Source organism: Telmatherina bonti, assembly GCF_933228915.1.
Source record: "Telmatherina bonti genome assembly, chromosome: 11".
Taxonomy (NCBI): domain Eukaryota; kingdom Metazoa; phylum Chordata; class Actinopteri; order Atheriniformes; family Telmatherinidae; genus Telmatherina; species Telmatherina bonti.
Window position 1 is genome coordinate 34,864,422 of NC_136629.1, and position 18,437 is coordinate 34,882,858.

The 18,437-nt window shown below is 37.2% G+C and overlaps 2 protein-coding genes across 12 annotated transcripts in view; both read left to right on the top strand.

Moving 5' to 3' along the window:
* Positions 1-4,820: 4,820 nt before the first annotated feature.
* On the top strand, positions 4,821-12,191 carry thumpd2 (THUMP domain containing 2; the record flags this gene model as incomplete). Its single annotated transcript, XM_079248839.1, has 11 exons — positions 4,821-4,904; positions 5,961-6,099; positions 6,228-6,779; positions 6,900-6,958; positions 7,175-7,252; positions 7,397-7,449; positions 8,882-8,969; positions 9,320-9,391; positions 9,576-9,690; positions 11,668-11,788; positions 11,867-12,191. 11 exons carry the CDS (start codon positions 4,821-4,823, stop codon positions 12,189-12,191), a joined length of 1,686 nt encoding a protein of 561 aa, XP_079104965.1.
* A 3,434-nt stretch (positions 12,192-15,625) lies between these two features.
* LOC306762427 (mitogen-activated protein kinase kinase kinase kinase 3-like) overlaps positions 15,626-18,437 on the top strand; it is a gene marked incomplete at its 3' end in the record, with an annotated part of 47,172 nt that continues 44,360 nt past the window's right edge. For all 11 annotated transcript variants that reach the window (XM_079248869.1, XM_079248872.1, XM_079248878.1 and 8 more), the window contains exon 1: positions 15,626-15,833. In XM_079248869.1, coding sequence (XP_079104995.1) covers positions 15,735-15,833 — 99 coding nt within the window. In that variant the 5' untranslated portion in view covers positions 15,626-15,734. The remainder of the gene's footprint in view (positions 15,834-18,437) is intronic.

The window sequence follows — 18,437 nt, forward strand, 5'->3', positions numbered from 1 at the left end:
AGTTCCAGGGAACAAACTAATTGTTTTAACAAATGTTTGAAAGAAGTTTAGATTGAATATTGGAAAAAAATATGGTAAATTTATTCGACAATATAACATCCAACAATGGCACTGACGTGGAATAATATATTTACAGATCTAAACAAATAAAAACATTCTAAATAAATATTTTGTACAGCAAATAATTCAGGAGTTGTCTCTCACATATGTGATCAGAGAGAGAGAATATTTTCTGTTACGTATCCCTTAAAGAAATAATATGAGCTTTACGTCTTACTCTAGATTTTGTCACATGACAGCTTAGTGGAATTTGGGGTGGATTTTTAAACCTTCTGTTCCTGATCAGTTTTCCTAAGAGATAAGTTTTTCTAAGAGATTAAACAAATGAAAACTGAGTCTTTTTTTTTAAACATGCATGTGCAACATATATGTGCAACTACAGCTGGTTCAGTTGAGTGATATCAGCAGAAACTGCAGTTGGGGCTATAAGGGCACATTCACATCGGCCTTTTTGATTAAAGATTGTACATAAAAGATCTTATAGTTCCATATATTCCAAATAGAGTACTTCGCTCTCAGACTGCAGGTTTACTGGTGGTTCCCAGAGTCTCAAAGAGTACTATGGGAGGAAGGGCCTTTAGCTATCAGGCTCCTCTCATGGAACCAGCTCCCACCATGGGTTTGGGAGGCAGACTCCCTCCACACCTTTAAGATTGAGCTGAAAACCTTCCTTTTTCATGATTCTTATAGTTAAGATATGAGCATCTCCTGAGTTGGAGTCTGCATGTATGGGACCCAACTGTCCAGGTTCTGCTCTTTGCTCTTATAGTTATGGGTAGTCTAGCCAACCATTACTTATGTAGCAATGGGCATGTTACTGATGTACTGAGAAGTACCTCGCTCTATTTCTCTAATATATTAATGTATAAATATATGCCAATATTGCCGTCTCTAACTTATTTCTCTTTTTTTTCCGCAGGTCTTCCTGAATAAGTGCAGTTGTACATGTTGTTCTGTCTTTCCTGTCGTCTCCACCCCAACCAGTCGAGGCAGATGGCTGCCCTCCCTGAGCCGGGTTCTGCCGGAGGTTTTCTTCCTGTTAAAAGGGAGTTTTTTCCTTCCCACTGTCGCCGCATGCAGCTCAGGATGGGGGATTGGATCCAAGTCATGACTCGATGCAAACAGTTGGTTTCTATTATAGGATATGTATGAACTGGCTCGGAATGATGTGTATGTTGATTCGTGTCCTGTGACAACATTGTTGTGAAGTGGCGCTATACAAATAAAGTTGAACTGAATTTTATTGAATTGAATTGAATTGAATTAACTGAATTGAATTTAATTTGAATCCGATTCCCTCTGCACAGAAAGTTCGCTTTGTTTGGGGAAATGTGAACGCGCCAAACGAAGACGACCAAAGAAGCGGACTCGGTCCGCCTACAAACGCAGGTCTGGGTGTGTTTCAAGCGGACCAAATACAGGAGGTAAACAACAAAAAGTTCACTTCCTGCATTTGACGTAGCATTTCATTGTGGGTAAATATGGAGTGATGGCGTTAAGGCTCCTCTGCCTCATCTGTTATTCATACTATATATATTGTTGCAGTGTATTTCTGCAGCATGCTTGCATAAGACACAATGAAAAGCCCAAAACAACGATAGTTTCGTCTCCATGTTTAACTCCCAACAGAGTTTTCTTTTTCATGCGGGTCTTGTCCTCTCTTTTGCTAAATACCAGTGCAGTGCTACCTTTGGAGGGAATGGTGAAATACTATGGTAATGTTTTGGTTCGTTTGACCAAAGTGCAGCGTGAACGCGATCTCGGTCTGAACAGATACACCCCCCTGAGCTGAGTTCCCAATCGGACCAAGTCTAGCAGACTATCCTGATGTGAATGCACCCTTAAATCCTCTGAGGGAAGCTTAAAATGAGTGTCCAAAGGATCATTTAGTTTGATCAGTTTTCTGATTCAGTTTTCATCATTTGAAATCGATTTCACTAATCGCTGTAGCTGTCTCATACAGGGAGATCCTGGATGAAGCTGTGACTTATCAGACAGTAGACCATTTAACAATCTGGTTCAAGGAAATCCTCTCCATTAAAGATGTACGATCCAACCCAGAATCCAAAGAAAAAGACAAGATTCCCACTTTCTGCAAAGAAAAAAGTCAAAGTAAATGTAAGAATCCTCACATGTTTCTGGTTTGGATTTTCCAGACTGTGCCAACTTTTCTGATATTGGAGATGTACATAGTCTGTGACGATATGATCGATGGTTACTTTGCAGCTTGTTTGATATGAGATCCAGGTGAGCGCTGGAAACTGCAATATCTTCAATTTTCAGATGTTGTGCAGGTTAGGTTTAGGATTGTAGTTTCTGTTTTTGTTTGGTTAAATTTATGTTTAGGCATCATAGGAGTTTTTTTTAAGTAATTAGAGGCTAATTTGGATATGTTACACATGTCTTATTTATTATTTTTTACCAAGTTTCTTTCCTTTTTATTAGCATTCAAAAGTGCAAACTTGATAATCTACCAATGTTCAGAGGTTTGACTAAATATACTGAGCTTCTCCTAAAAATGTGGATTAGGGTTTAAATTTTGTGTTTAATTTGACTTTATCCTACCATTACATTTTGATCAGATGTCTTCAGATTAAAGTTGCAGCCACGGCAGGCTGTGATAAAGAACTGATGCCTAGATATGTTTAAGATGATACCAGTCAGCTGCATAGTTTCTCATTTTTAAAGCTGAGGTTAGTCATCTGTTTTTTTTATGTTTGCATTGTAGAAAAAACATTGTGAAATTGTAAATCAAAGTCACTATTTAATTTACCCCATCAATGTTTGTTTTCTTTTATCTCCTTCTGTTCCATTTTATTATTTCTACTCACACTTTTTCCTCTTTATGTCCTTTGTTGAATGTTTCTTTAGTCCCCTTCTGCATTTACCCACCTCCTTTCCTCCTTCCAGCCATCCACAGAGTGTGGAGGAGAATAAAAACAAGCTTAATGTACAGTAATACATCATTCAGTGACTGGTGTGCCAGGCAGAATCCATTTTGTGAAGCCGCTGTGTTCGCTCATCAGCAGTGGAGCTAATTATTGCAAATGACAGCTGCTGAAGAAATATTAATGTCTCCTTTCTACATGGATACATCCAATAGCATAGCTTATTCATGCAGTCAAAACTGAACTTAAACAAGAGCAATGCAAAAATCCAATGCATGAACTGTGTCTTTGAGGGAACGAAACCCTATAAATTTTACTTTAGCTTAAACTGTCATTAGTTAAAGTAACTGTAATCAAATCATTGTGATCCATCATGAGGCCTAATAAAGTTTATCTTAGAAACACTTAATATTACTAATGTGTCCAATATTGTGTCCAGTATTCCTCACATTAGAAAATCTTAATGTTAAAAGATTATAATGAACATTTTTTTAAATACAGAAACTCACAGAACATAACAGTCTTAAACGTATGAATTCCCAGTGGTGTTAGCGGTGCAGCTCTACTTGTGACTATGTTTATATCTATATGAGGAAATTCTCAAAAAAATTCTGAGAAATCCTTATTAAGACAGTGGAAATAGTAATACAACATGAATCTCAAGTAACACTTGTGCTTGCTGATACACACATATTCATTTATTACAACACTTCACATTTTTATGCACTACATGGTGACAGGTCCCACCAGCCTGTCAAGAATTGAAGGGTTTATAGTGCAAGGCAACAAGCAGAACACTGCTCATGGCCTGAAGAAAAGGTATTAAAGATGTTTGGGGTCATTAAAATGCCAAAGAGGAGTGAGGGAAATTAAAAAGAAAGGGTATGACAAGGCAAGAGGAGAGACAGAGATAAGAAAGCAATTTAGGGTAAGTGTCTGAACATATTAGGATAGAGGTCTCCAGTAGAATTGGATGAAAGAGCAGAACCGCTTGGTAGCACTTCTGTTGCAGGATTTATTAGTTTTCCTCTCAGCTTTGAAGAAACGGATCTACCTCTAGGCGTGTAAGTATTGTGTCTGTCCAAAACTGAAGCTGCAAGAATTATGTCAGTATCAAGGCCGGATTATCCAATGGGCCGTATGGGCACAGGCCCAGGGGCCCATGCCCACTTGGGACCCATGTAAGGTAAACACCAAGAGTTTGGACATAAAACAAAATGTGTATAAAAGCCAGGTAGTTACACCACAGTGTCCAGTGTGTTGCTATTGGTACCATTGGCTGAGAGATGTTAAAAAATTTCGTTTCACACTGTATCATTCACAATTTTCAAAATGTTGTGGTGGGGAAGGGGACCCCTGGAACACTCTGGGCCCAGGGACCTGTGCACTTTTAATCCGGCTCTGGTCAGTATGAGTATGTGCTGCCTATTTGTAGTTGAAAAATAATTTTGTGTATGTGACAGTATTTAATACGTGCAACAAAGCAACTGGACTTGACATAGTCTCCCTTCATTCTAATAAAACACTAAATGTATGTTTAGGCCTTTGTGTTTTCATTGCGTAATAATGTCATTATTACAAAGAAAATCGATATAAACAAGTAAGATAATATTATATTCACACTGTGATAAATGTTGCATTTGCCATGTAGTTATTTTCAGCGGCAGTTAGTTTTTCTCGTTTTTATTGACGTCTGTGGTTGTAAGAGCGACCCCTGCTGGAGAATATTACGTCACCGTCTGAACGTCATTCCATTTCCGGTGTAAACAAACCGCCAACATGGCGGCTTGAATTGGAAGTTTTAATGCATGCAGCGGTTCATATTACAAATAATTTCACCACAACATGGATAAACCGATATGTGTTAGACGTATGATTCGCTACTACTGCACCGCCGGAAACGGAATGGAGAATTTTTTAATTAAAGAGGTGAAAACGAAGCTAGATGCTGAACACGTGAGTGTTAGCTTTAGCGTTAGCAATATGTCAGAGAAAAACAGCACCGATAGTTTGGTAAACAGAAATGGTTTTGTTATTAGGTTGAGTCACAAAATAGCCACAACCTGGTTAAATGTTTAGCTCTTAATCGAGGTTAGTAACTTACTTTCTGAGGTGACATTAATTGGTCCAGTAATATTTTCTATGATAACTCACTAAACCCCCTCGATCTGGATTATTTATGTGGTTTGAAAACAATAATACATATATATATATAAGTATTAATACTTTAAAAACTATAAATATATAAATTTTTAAAAGTATGAATAGTTTAAAAACTATAACATAAATATATTTTTTTAAAGTATTCATATTAACGTGATTCCTTTTTCTTACTTAGTTGCTCTCTGATGTATTTTTCAAATTCTTAAAGCACTTTATAACTTCCATCATAAGTAAAGTTTTTTCCCTCTTTTAATTTAGCCCATAAGTCAAGAGTAATAAAACTGATTTTGTAACTTCCATAGTCAAATAAATGTTTCAGCTTTTACAGAGCCTAAAGTTAAGTAGTTTTTACTGAATGTTTAGCTACTATTCCTCAACTCACTACACAAATTGATCCATAATCAAAGTTATATCTCAATGTTTTCATTTAATTGCAATCCAGTTGTGTGATACACATATAAAACTAACCATTTTTTCCAAGTTTGTGGCAGAAAAGACAGGGCAGTAACAAGCAGAAAGGACACAAAAACTTAACAATGTGAAAACATGGAGAAAATTAAAGTTCCATATAAAGTTTGGCTTGTGTATGACAACCAAATTATTTAACACTTAAATGACTTCTTATTTAGTTAAATAACAATAAAATAAATACAGAAAAGAAAAGGAAAAAATACAAAAAGAAAGACCAGGGAAAAAAAAACAAATGAATTAATTATTGTCAACTGAAGGTTAGAGTGCTTCATTAGCTTGGCCAGTTGTAAGAAGCTTTCAAAAAGATTATTATTATTGTTGTTCTTATCATTATTTTATTATTACTACTATTATTATTGTTGTTATTATTTTATTTAGGTGTCTCAGGTTCCAGGTAAAGTGTTGTTCAGCTCCCCTTCAACAATCAGTAGAATCAGTGGTTTGAAGGCTGCAGAAAGGCTCTTTCTTCTGTTGAAGCAAGACTCACCCTTGAGACTGTCTGCACACACCAACCCAGGTATGCATCCTGACACAAAAACCTCGAGAGATATCTTAGGAAATGCTGTGTTAATGTCTCCATTACCTTTTTTGTCAATTACTACTTCTGAATCTATTTTTAAAACGTGTTCTTTGTAACATTCAAAGCAAAGGCTGCCTCAATACTGCAATCCAAGTTGTTGGCTGACAAGAATCAGTGGATCAGTACTGTAATGACATGGAGCCACCTGCAGGGGGAGCTGGCAGCCAACAGAAATGCTGTCCAAACGCCAAACATTGCCCAGGGAGTGAAAAAGGAGAGTGAGGAGGGGAAAGGGAGGGAAGAAGAGACTGAAGGGGGAGGAAAATGCCTTGCCGAGTCAAAAAAACACAGATGTATACTGAGGGAAGAGGAGAAGGGACACAAGAGGTTGACAAGTGATGAACAAAATGTAACACATACACCGGTAAAAAAAAGAAAGACAGATGAAGATGGAACAAATGTGGAGAAAGAGGAGCCAGCTGAAACGAGGAGGAGGAGAGAAGAAGAGGCAGCGATGGCTTTGGAGTTCAACAGCTGTGGAAATAATGGAAAAAACTTGGTTAGCAGCAGATTCGATTCTGATAAGGCAACTCAAGAACTGGAGCACAGTGTGGAGAGTTTCAGCAGGACGGTGGATGAAATGGGAAAAGATAAAACTTCAGGAAATTTAGAAAATGGTAAGAAGCTTCTTCAGCGTGTTTATTATTAAATGTGAAGTCAGTAGTGGGGGGGAAACAAAAATAGGACGATACGGGAAGCCAATAGAAACAAACCATGACTGTATCTTTGCATTTTAGTTTCTTTTAGGATTAGCTGCAAGTGCAATGGATCGCTGTCCCGATGCCTCGGTGCTCAGGTAAGAAAACTTGGTGTCTGTGCTTCACATTTTGTGGGAAAACTGCTTATTTCCTTTTCTCTTCATTTACTTGTCAAATGGTCATACTTGTTATGCCTCCCAACTGAACACAGGGCATGCTCATGTATGTAAAACACTGAGATAGGCATCCATTTTTACTGTAATTTATACAACTGGCTAAGTGCTCAGAGGATGTTTGTTTGAATATTAATGCAGGAGATAAGCAAAGTGATGGGAGCAGGTGTGAGCAAACTGCTGGGCTGGAAAGTAGATCTGAAAAATCCACAACTGGAGGTAAGCCGAGTACTTCGAAAAAAAAAGACTTAAACATATTGGTTTTAGTGATTTTCTTATGTGTCATCATTCCTCTTGTGATTATGCTGTTGGCTGAAGACCTCTGTTATCTCTACCATTTTTAAATCCAATCTTTGTCTGCAGGTGAATATCTATTTGAGTGATGACTACTGCCTGCTGGGAATTCCACTGACCAGGTTATTTCTGCATTTAGAACTTATTATGCTTTTAGTTTTTGAGGTTCATTCAAAGGATTTTTCTGTAAAACTACAAGCTTATGTTGAAAAACCTTTTTGCTTTTATGATGTATATCATGCTAATGTGTTTAAAAAAAAAAAAAAACATATCAAGCCTTCATGACCCTATGTGAGAAAGTATTGCCCCCTGAACCTAAAAACTGGTTGTGCCACCTGCACATAGACAAAAGCTGCAACCAAGCGTTTGCCGTAGCTGGCAGTGAGTCTTTCACATTGCTCTGAAGGAGTTTTGGTCCATTGGCATTGGAACTGTCCGAAGAACTGTCTGTTTAAGGTCACACCACAGCATTTCAATTGGATTCAAGTCTGGAATTTGACTCATGCACTCTAAAACCTTCATTTTGTTTGTTTGTTGTTTTGTTTTTTTAAGCCATTCAGAGGCGGACTTGCTGGTGTGTTTTTGGGTCGTTGTCCTGTTGCAAAACCCAAGTGAGTTGAAGGTTCACAAACTTCTGACCGAATATTGTTCTTTGAGATTTTCTGGTCGACAGAGGAATACATGGTTCCATCAATCACAGCAAGTCGGCCGGGTTCAGAAACAGCAAAGCATCCCAGACCATCACACTACCACCACCGTGTATGACTGTTGGTATGATCTTTTTACTAAAAGAGGTATTAATTTATACCAGATGTAACGGGACGCATGGCTTCCAGAAAGTTCAACTTTTGTCTCGTCTGTCCAAAGAATATTTTGCCAGAAGTCTTGTTGATCATCCAGATGATTCTTGGCCGATGTGAGACGAGCTTTTGTGTTGGTTTTGGTTAGTAGTGGTTTTCATCTTTTACCCTCCCATGGATGCCATTTTGGCCCAGTCTCTCTTTCGTACTGTTGAATCATGGACACTGAGCTTAACTGAGGCAAGCGAGTTCTACAGATGTTCTTCTGGGTTCTTTTGTGACCTCCTTGATGAGTCGTCATCATGCTCGTGGATTCATGTTGGACCACTGTTCCCAGTTTTCTCCATTTGTGGATAAAGGTTGGCTCTGACTGTGGTTGGCTGCAGTCCTAAAGCCTTTTCTAGAGTTTTTCCTTCCTTTTTTACATCATGTCATGAAGGGTGTGGAAAAGCTTTTTTCCTTAATAAATAAAATCGACATTTAAAAGTTGCATTTTGTATTTAATCAGGTCACTAACATTTTTGTGATGATATGAAACATAAGTGTGACAAATTTGCAAAATAGTGAGAAATCAGGAAGGAGGCAAATACTTTTTCACAGCACTGTATGTCCAACAAAAAGCCTGGATATTATAGATAAACATGAGTTGCTAGCTGGATGTTGAACAGTTGTAATTGGTTGGAAAAGCAGTATTGAATGGAAGCCTCTGCCCCATCTCACACCTCCCCCCCCCTTTTTAAAATGTTTTTTCCAGGTTACCTCTTGCTAATCGCAGCTATATTAAAACCACAGGTCTGAGGCCCACAGTAGCCTGGGCCATGGCTTCATTAGCCGAGATACAGGTAAGACGCTCACAGCTGCTAAAGGCCTACTCATGTATTCTTTACAATTTATTAAAACTATAATAAAGCATTGCTTTGTCCATAAGTTTGTCCAATATGAAGATGGTATTACCAAATAATGCATGCAATTAATCCAGCTTTCCATTTCTCTGTATTGTAGTCACATTTGGTTTAATCCCTTTTAAACAAGCAGTTTAGACTCATTTAATGTGACCATGTTGAGCTAAAGCTTTTAGTATAATGTTGGCTGTGTGTTACATTTGTATGCTCACTAGTCAATCTCCTGCAGCCAGTCACACAGTGTGTGGTTGACCAGCTAAGTGTACCGCGTTCTGTCTGCTTTTTCCCAGCCAGGCTTCTGTGTGGTTGATCCCATGTGCGGGGTAGGAACCATCCTCATAGAAGCTGCACAGGAACACAAGGTCAGAGCATAAATATATGCCTTGTTCATGTATATATCTGAAGTTTAGAATAGTCTGAAAACTTTAAGAGTATATGAGATAGGTTTCACTTTTTGTCTGCATAAAAGGTGTTTAAAAGGACCATCGAGGGTGTGCTTCGTAAACTTTTTATATTGTTTTGAATCACTGTCATTGGGATGTCCAGGCTGCCTGCTTCTTAGGTGTAGACATTGATGATGGACAGCTGCAGAAGGCCAATGAGAACATCACATATGCAGAGCTGGGAAATAGAATACACTTGCTGAAAGCCTCGTCCATGGGTAAGAAACCATCTTGTAACTTTATCCCAGTTTGATGCTATTCTGAAGGACCTGGAAATGAAGCCTTTTACATAATGTTGTTTTTAACCTTTTCTACTTCCTTTTTAATGTTTTAATTGTCTTGGGTGTGCTGTGATTTTGCTTCTTGGCCAGGACTCCCTTGGAAAAGAGATCTTCGGATCTCAACGGGACTTTCCTGGTTAAAGAATGGTTAAATAAAATAAATAATGACAGACTTAAAGTGTTTGAATTGTACAGTAATTGTACAGTAAATTATTTAATATCTTGTGAAATGTTTATATTGTTCAAACATTTGACTCAGAAGATATAATCACACAAAAATATTGTTTTATGATTTCCATGTCTCCGTGATGTTTGCATACATGAAAGGTTTGTCTTTTAATCTACACATTTCTCAGTATTTTGGTGTGAAGTTTTGTTAATTAATGTGAATGCTATTGAGATCCTGTTTGGCCATTTTTATTATTATTCCACCAAACTTTGCCGCGCTGCTCCTCCTGTGCCGTTCAGGTCACTTCAATCGTTCACATCTCAAACCCTGCAGCTCTTTCGGAGACGTGTGCTACAACTTTTGTCATTTCAAATCTTTGTAGTTTTTGAGATATTTAGCATTTTGTAAAAAAAAAAAAAAAATTCAGCCTTGTGATTGGATGGAAGTCCTTCCAACCAAATGTGACTTGAAATTCAGCACAGCGATTGGTCGGTTTTTGCATAATGAGCTGAAAAATGCTTCAACAGGGTTTCAGAGCGCTGCACCGGTTTGCAGTGTCTGATTCGTCAATTTCCCGTCCCAATTGTCTTTCCAGCAAAATCTTTGAAACGCTACTCCTCCATTTGTCTCACTTCAGCCATTCAAATATCAAACAGATCAGCTCATTCAGGAGATATGTGCTATGACTTTTGGTCTCTCTAACATGTAAACTTTTCAAGTTATTGACATTTTTGCCAAATGTTAAAATCCTCTCCAGTGATTGGACAAAACTAAAGTCAGCTCAGCGATTGGTCCATTTTGTGCACCGGTACACAGGTACACATACAACACATGGGTTCAAATGCAGCATTCAACATGTAGTTCTGTTGTCATTTGTCAGCTGTTGCTTATGTGATGGCATGCTGTTCTGCAGACTGCTCAGTGTGAACTATTGGTCTCAGCTGCACACTTTAAGGACCAAAGGATTTTATTTGCAAATGTCCCAGTTAAACATGAAGGATTTGTTCCAACAATGCTCCCTGCAACATTTCAACACTGATAAATCTTGAACACATTAAAAAAAGTTTTTCACATTGAACAGTCTTTAACATCTTCACTGGAGTTTAGTTCAACCATGCCAATGTTTTTTGTAATTCCGCTAATTACACCCTGCTGGATATGAAAAAAAAAGGCATGCCCATCCCAATTGAAAAAAAATTTTAACGCTTTTTTCAAGGGGCAACTAAGAGTACTAGTGGCGTAGTGAGTAAGTCAGCGTGCTTCAATGCAGAAGTTCATGGGTTCAATCCTGCTGTGGGGCAATTAGAAAAAAATGTCATTTTTGCTTCTTTTTTTTAAATTTCTTATAGTTATGCAATTTCATTTCAATCATTCAGCGTAGTTCAATAAATGGGCATTCACAGTTGCTATTATTTCAATAATAGCTGTTTCTCGTTAGAAGTATTTTTTATTCCTCACTACAACAGCTTTTTGTCTTAAAGCAACTTTTGGAAAACTGACTGAATGACCTTATGATGCATTATCCACAAATGACCTTAAATGAGTAAAAGGCTAAAAAATTCTTTCATTTAAATATACACGATAATGAATGAATCTTTTATTTGATTCTGTCTTGATAGGTTATCTCTGTATGATAATGCATTTGCAAGCTGTTCGTGTTTTATGTGGGAGAGGGAGTGTGGAGCCTGCTGTGATGTAATAATTAAAACACCTCTTTGCTTGTTTGTGCTCCTCTGCGTGAGCAGCGCTGCCTCTGCCCAGTGCCAGCGTAGACGCTGTGATCTGTGACCTGCCGTTTGGCAGGAAGTTCAGCACCAGAACAAACATGGCTACCAACCTGCCACTCATCCTCAGTGAGATGGAGAGGTTTGTTACTTTGTGCGACCATGTCAGGTTTTCTTCTGGAATGAAGCTGTGAATAATTCTCTTTTTCTCTGTTTCTAGAATCCTTCGCTTAGGTGGGACCTTCATTGTCCTCTTGAGTCCTCAGTTGTCCTGTCTTCTGAAAAAACTCCTGATACAAAAACACACCGGACAAACATCCAACCAGGAAGCAAAGTTTCAATCTGAGCTCCAGAACTGTCCTTCATCTGAATCTTCAGCAGAGCAGCAGACCTTTCCCACCCACCCAGTTGTCGGACGCTCACGTACTCAGGAAGCAAAGCTTCAAGAAAGTCTTCTGCCTTCTTTAAAACACCAGAAGACGGTCAGAGTCAGCTTAGGAGCAATCGATGGACTTATTCACAAATATGTCAAAACAGCCTTTTGATGAGGGTTGGTTCCTGTTGTCTCATACAGAAGCTACTTTGACTATTTTTGTGATTTATTACAGAAAAAAATGATAATATTTTAGAGTTTGCTATAACTTCTCTGCAACAGAGAATTATTTTTCATTGTAAAGTTTATCAAGAATGGTAGAATAAATATTTTGAGTTCTTACAACAAAATTCTAAACAGCTGGAAAAGGTTTAATTTCTTGTGTGACTCAGTCATTTATGTCGTAAAGCCCACAAATTTTATTCAAACTTGGCTAAATTATACATTTCTTGTAAACCTTTTAGGGGTTGTGATAAACTTTTTTTTTTTTTTTCAAAAGTTTGGACGCCAAAATTTAAATTAAGACAACAATCATTTGCAAATAGTTACAATGCTACATTAAACCAGGAGCAATGCATAGACGCCGTGGATGTGGATCACAAAAGTAACACATTTCAATAAAATAAGTTGTGATTTCAGGTGCTAAATGGTGCAATGTTTATTACATGATGTTTCCAGTGGATGAAAAGTCGGGACATCAGACAGAAGCATTTCTTACTCCTTTCATACTGCTGAAATATCTGCAAAATTAAGTTTGGAATTGTCCAAACTGGCAAGGCTCAACATGGGCTTCTCCAAAACCTTTCTATACAAGTGAAGAAAAAGATGTCCAAACTATTCATGCCTTGTGCATCAAAGTATCACAAAGGTGATGATATGCATGAATGAACATTGGTGTAAATGGACCAGAGGTAGTCAACAGGCTGTTTTTTCAGTTGTAGTCTTCGGTGATGTGTTATAAAGTCATGCTATAAATGGACAAAAGGGTTTGCAAATAATTACAGCAAACTGAGCAATAATCAGACAGATAATAGTTATTACCCAACAACGTTAGAGTCTTGAAAACAAATTTAAGGGAATAAATTTCAAAGAAAGCTGAGTAAATGTTTCTATGTGGGACAAAAAAAGCCATCTTGTTGCACCTTTTGAAAGTTGATTTGCAGTTTTTATACTGAAAACATTGCAAAGAGGAAGTCCTATTATGTACAGTTACATGCTTATTAACTCAGCAGCTTAAAAGTTTTAATGTGTCTTCCTGACTCAGCAAATTATATCTTGAAAATGAAAAAAGGATTAAACTAACAATTTCATTCCAACAATTTTAGGTGTTTGTTTAGATAAAGACAATAATGGTTTTAGGTCATACTGGCCATCTATTCATACATTTGTTTTTAAATGCCTGAACGGTCTGGCCCCTCGCTACCTGTCAGACCTGCTGGTGAGGTATTCCCCTACACGCTCTCTGAGGTCCACAGATCAACTTCTGCTTGTGGTTCCTAAGACGAAGCGTAAACTGAGAGGTGACCGAGCTTTTTCTGTTATTGGTCCCAAGTTGTGGAATAAGCTGCCCCTGTACATTAGACAGGCTGAATCGCTTCTTATTTTTAAGTCTTGTCTGAAGACTCATTTTTTCTCTTTGGCGTTTGACTAATTTAAAGGGTTGTTTTACTATTAACAATGTGCTGATGCCCCATTATGATGTAAATATGTATGTTTTATTGTTTCTTCTGTACAGCACTTTGGTCAACTTTGTTGTTTTTAACGGTGCTTTATAAATAAACTGGATTGGATTGGATTGGATTTGTCTAGATATGACAGGATTTTCTCCCTCACTTAAGAACATGTGACTCTACACTGAAGCTGTTTGACTTGATCAACAACATAAATACTGAGTTCATCATCTACATAGGTCTCAGCATCATCTGCTTTGCTGTTGCCATCAGAATGCACAGATGGAAGCTCAGTAATATATAATGTAATAGATCATGTGACACACCTGCATGCCATTCATTTGGTTTGTAAAATTTCTTCTAAAGCAAAGGACAAGAAAGGACAAGTGGTTTTGTATTGTGGATCGATAGAAAACTTAATTATAGCATGTTTCCATGACTTCTTACAAATAATGGTCAGATACAGAACAAATATTATCCCAGAAAATTTTAAATAAATTATTTAATTTCTCATTAATTTTTCATTGATTTATAAATCTATTTGATATGTGTGACTACTATACATTTGTTTCCTTTGTTAACCCTGATAAAATGTCACTGGTTTACACCTGGAAAGATTTAGCTGGTGGGCTCTGCCTGCCACTGAAGCACAGTGTGCCATCTGCCACTGTTTAGCCCTGCTTAGCCCAGTTTTACACTGAGGGGCCAACACAAGACTATACAAAGATTAGTCTTTTCATTCATTGCTTAGCCCCCAATAACATCCAACTGTCTGATTTTGCTACCTGCTGATAAATTTTTATGCAGCCACTTTAGAACTATACTTAAATTAATATCAGCCTGAATTATTAACAGGTGTGATCTTTTAGTTTTTTTGGTTTTTTTTTTTTAAATCATACAGTTACTGAGTCGTCTGCAGGTTTATTTACTAAAAACTGGTTTTCTTTCTGTCTGATTTAGTTAGTGAGTTCTAGGTTTTCCTGATTGTTGATGGCTTCATCCTCCCACAGGGGGAACATCACTCCAGTGTGTATAGGTGTATGGATGTTAGGGCTGTGACGATTTGCTTTTGTCCCGATTCGATTTAAATTGCGATTCTCTCAATTCTACAATATTGCTGATTTTTGTCGATTAAAAACAAGTAAATGTATAAAACTTAGTTTTGCACGTCATTTTTCTTGATTTCAATTAGGAGAAAACAACACAGTATCCAGACCATCATTCTGCTGCTAAAATGCCCAAGAAGACAAGTAAAAAGATCAATAAAAACAATAAAAACGACAATTTTTATAATGGATTATTTTTATTTATTTGAAAAAAAATCTGTTTTTTTTACTAAAAAAAAATTCCTGATTTTCGATTTTTCCACCCCTAATGGATGTGAGTATATATAAGTGGGTGTGTATGTGTACTTATATACATGTAAATGTATGTAGGTTGTTCTCTTTCTCCTTCTCTCTTTTTCTCTCTACTACAAGGTGTTTTCTGTTTTCTCTTCTTTTCTATTCTCTTTCTGTCCCTCTTCTATCCTCTCCGGTCCGACCAGCAGTACAAACTTTGTAATACAAACAATTATGCAAAATAAATAGAAAAATAAAATAAAAATCCAGAATATTAAGGGGAGCATTATATCTATGATGCTTCCCTTGGCAAAATAAATTTGCTCAACAGAACACAGCATCCAGAAAATCATTCTGCCTCCTTAAATGCTGGACACGAAAAAATGAAAAAAAAAAGTTTTAAAAAAAAATAAATATTATACTACTTTTAAACATGCAAATAAATGTACTAATGATCAATGTAAATCAGCACTATATGCTAATTTATCCCATCAACATCTTCATCTCCTTTGACAAACACCATAGTGAGGGTACGCCATGATATCCTTCGCGCATGCTCACTGGGAGGTGGAAGCCATGTTGGGGCAAGTGTGGAGTCGGGCTGGGATTTTTTGACGCCGTATGTTTTTTCCTAAAATATCACGTTTTCTTACATTGTCGGAGTTCGTCAACCGTGCGCGATCGGCGCCGTAAACGACAGTGGACATGATGAACTCCAGTGTCGACCTGTCCCGGCGGAATCCGCAGGAGGATTTCGAGCTGATCCAGCGGATAGGAAGCGGCACATACGGAGATGTGTACAAGGTAAAAACCCGCAGCGTCGGCCGAGTTCCATTATCGGACACACAGTCGTTTCACGTTCAAGATTTATTTATATATGTTATTTCTGCTTCTAGTTGTAATGCGTTAGTATATTTGGTCATTACTTTGTTTATTTAAAGCAACGACATTGTTTTTGCTTCCACGTTTCCAGCTACATTATCATCATTTCTGTCACTTTGCTAAACTATGATGCTGTTCCTTCACTGTTTTGTTTTGACTCTTAACACGTATCGATTGTTGATAGTGTGGGCGATTTAGCTGACCTTAATGGAAATTTTAAGAATAGAAAGAAATAAACGACTTAAAAAATATAGTTTTTTTTTAAAATTAATCATCGCCAGAAATAACAGTGTTTGCTGTTTTTTTTGCGCATTTACTTGCAAGATGTCCGAGAATGGGCGCAGCTATCCTGTTAGCACACTGAAGCTAACCAGGCGCTTGTGCGTTCCTTGGGAACAATGTGGAAAAACGTCAACAAGCAACGATTTCCTATGTTTACAGAAACATAAATAGCAGCAGAAACTTTTTAGGGGTTTCACCATAAATCTTGATGTTGCGAAATTTAAGCCAAATACGTTAAAAGCGTCTCTAATTTGCCCTGACGAGGTCTGACAGCTGCCTGCCTGGAGAAATACTTCGGCTAAAGCGCACATAGCTGAGGAAGCTACAACATCAATATCATCATCTTATATAGAAGTTACACTCTTCGGACCTAGGCAGGAGATATTCACAGCTATTAAAGAGCTTATATGCTATTTTCTGTGTGGATTATATGATAGGAAGCCTTTATTTTTAGCGTTAAGTCTGGTCTTGGTTGATTAAGGCCCAGCGCTGGAGGCGGACAGATTGGGATCCAAACTGGAAAGCAGTTCCTGATCAGCAGCCCAACTCCATCCCAGCCACATCACCATGTTTATTACATGTCACACAAAACAAATGGCAGCAAATAGCCGTGTGCCACAATTAAGAGAAACACAGAAAGCTTGTCATACATGGAGACAGTTGTAAATTTATTGTCTCAAAATCTAGGACAGGGGTGAAACAGAGATGCTTGTCCTTTCAGGGGATTCAACTGTGGAATAAAGTCAGTAATGAGGTAAAAAAAAAAAAAAAAGTAATTCTTTATTTCTATTTAAAAAGATAACTTATCAGTTTATTTTTTAAAAATATGCAAATTTATAAATGATTTTCTTTATAAAAGTTACATTGTGTATGTAATGTATCTGCTTTTGTTATTTGTATAATTTAAGGTAACTACTTGTAAGTGTACATTATTAGGCATACAAGCTTTGCTTCTGCCTATTTTGTTTTTGTTTTACTAGATTGGTTGTTTTTTTTTGGAAATAGGCAAACTGATTGTGACTGATACAAACAAAACAAAACTAACTAATACATCAGCCAAATGTTGATATCGCACCAAACCGTAGAAAAATGCTGGAGCTTAAAAACAAATGTCAGCATGCAGGATGACGTCGCTATAAATCTACAGCTGAACACCTCAGACACAAATAAAAGACACCTGCCATAGAGTTACCGCTGTGCTCATATGTATTCATACTCTTTCACTAAATAAAAGGCTGAATTTACAACAGTCACTCAAATAACTGGAGACTTAAAAAAGGAACAATAACTAAACATTTGCAAAAATATTGTTTAGTAATATAAGACACTGTTTTTTCATTTAATTAAGTTGAAGAAGGAAAAAAAAGAAACAAAAGAAACAAATTGGTCCTGGACAAATTAGAGCACTTTTCTGTTGAATAGTGGGACAAAATACCTGTCAACAGGTGCAGAAGTCTGACTGAGAGGAACAGAAAACACCTGACTGGAGCGGAAACATTGAAGGATTGTTCAACAAAATATTAGTTTATGACTGATGTAATATGTAATAAATTATCTTATTTGTTTGTTTTCTTAAAAAAAATTGTTTCTAGTCAACCAGAATTAGAAAATAATGTTATGATTTTAATAAAAAAAATTATATTTATTATTATTACTTTAGTCATTTTCAGCTTATTTTAAAGGCAACTGTTTTTTTTCTTCTTTAATGAAAGGGTTTGAATAAATATGAGCACAATTGTAGTTATATTTTCACATTTGGAATGATTTTAGAGACTTTGCACATTAGCTTTCTATATATTTCTGCAAGATAAACATCCAGATTGTGTTTGTGTTCCACTGTTGTGGATTTTAATTTGAATGCTGTGCTAATGAGAGGCCTTTGGCACACTGGAGATTCATTAGATGCTTTATTCAGGCTAGATGATGTTGACTTAACCTCCAGGCTTTTTGCAGTTAATGACATCAAGTCTCAAAACTAGAACTCTGATTTATTCCAGTAACTTTTTTTGCACACATAGCTGCTTCCAATTCCAAATGTGTCATTCATGGTGTCGGCATGTCATTCTTGTTAGTTTGTTTGATATTGTTTCCTGCATTGCAGCTTATCTGGGTTCTAATTTAGCTCCAGTATCTTGCCTTGTTGGAGACCGATACGTCTGATGAAATATCTTCAGCGTGCCAGCAGCTGAAAGCTGAGTGGCCTGTCAGACCTGTTGCAAACGGAGCACAGATCATAAATCTATG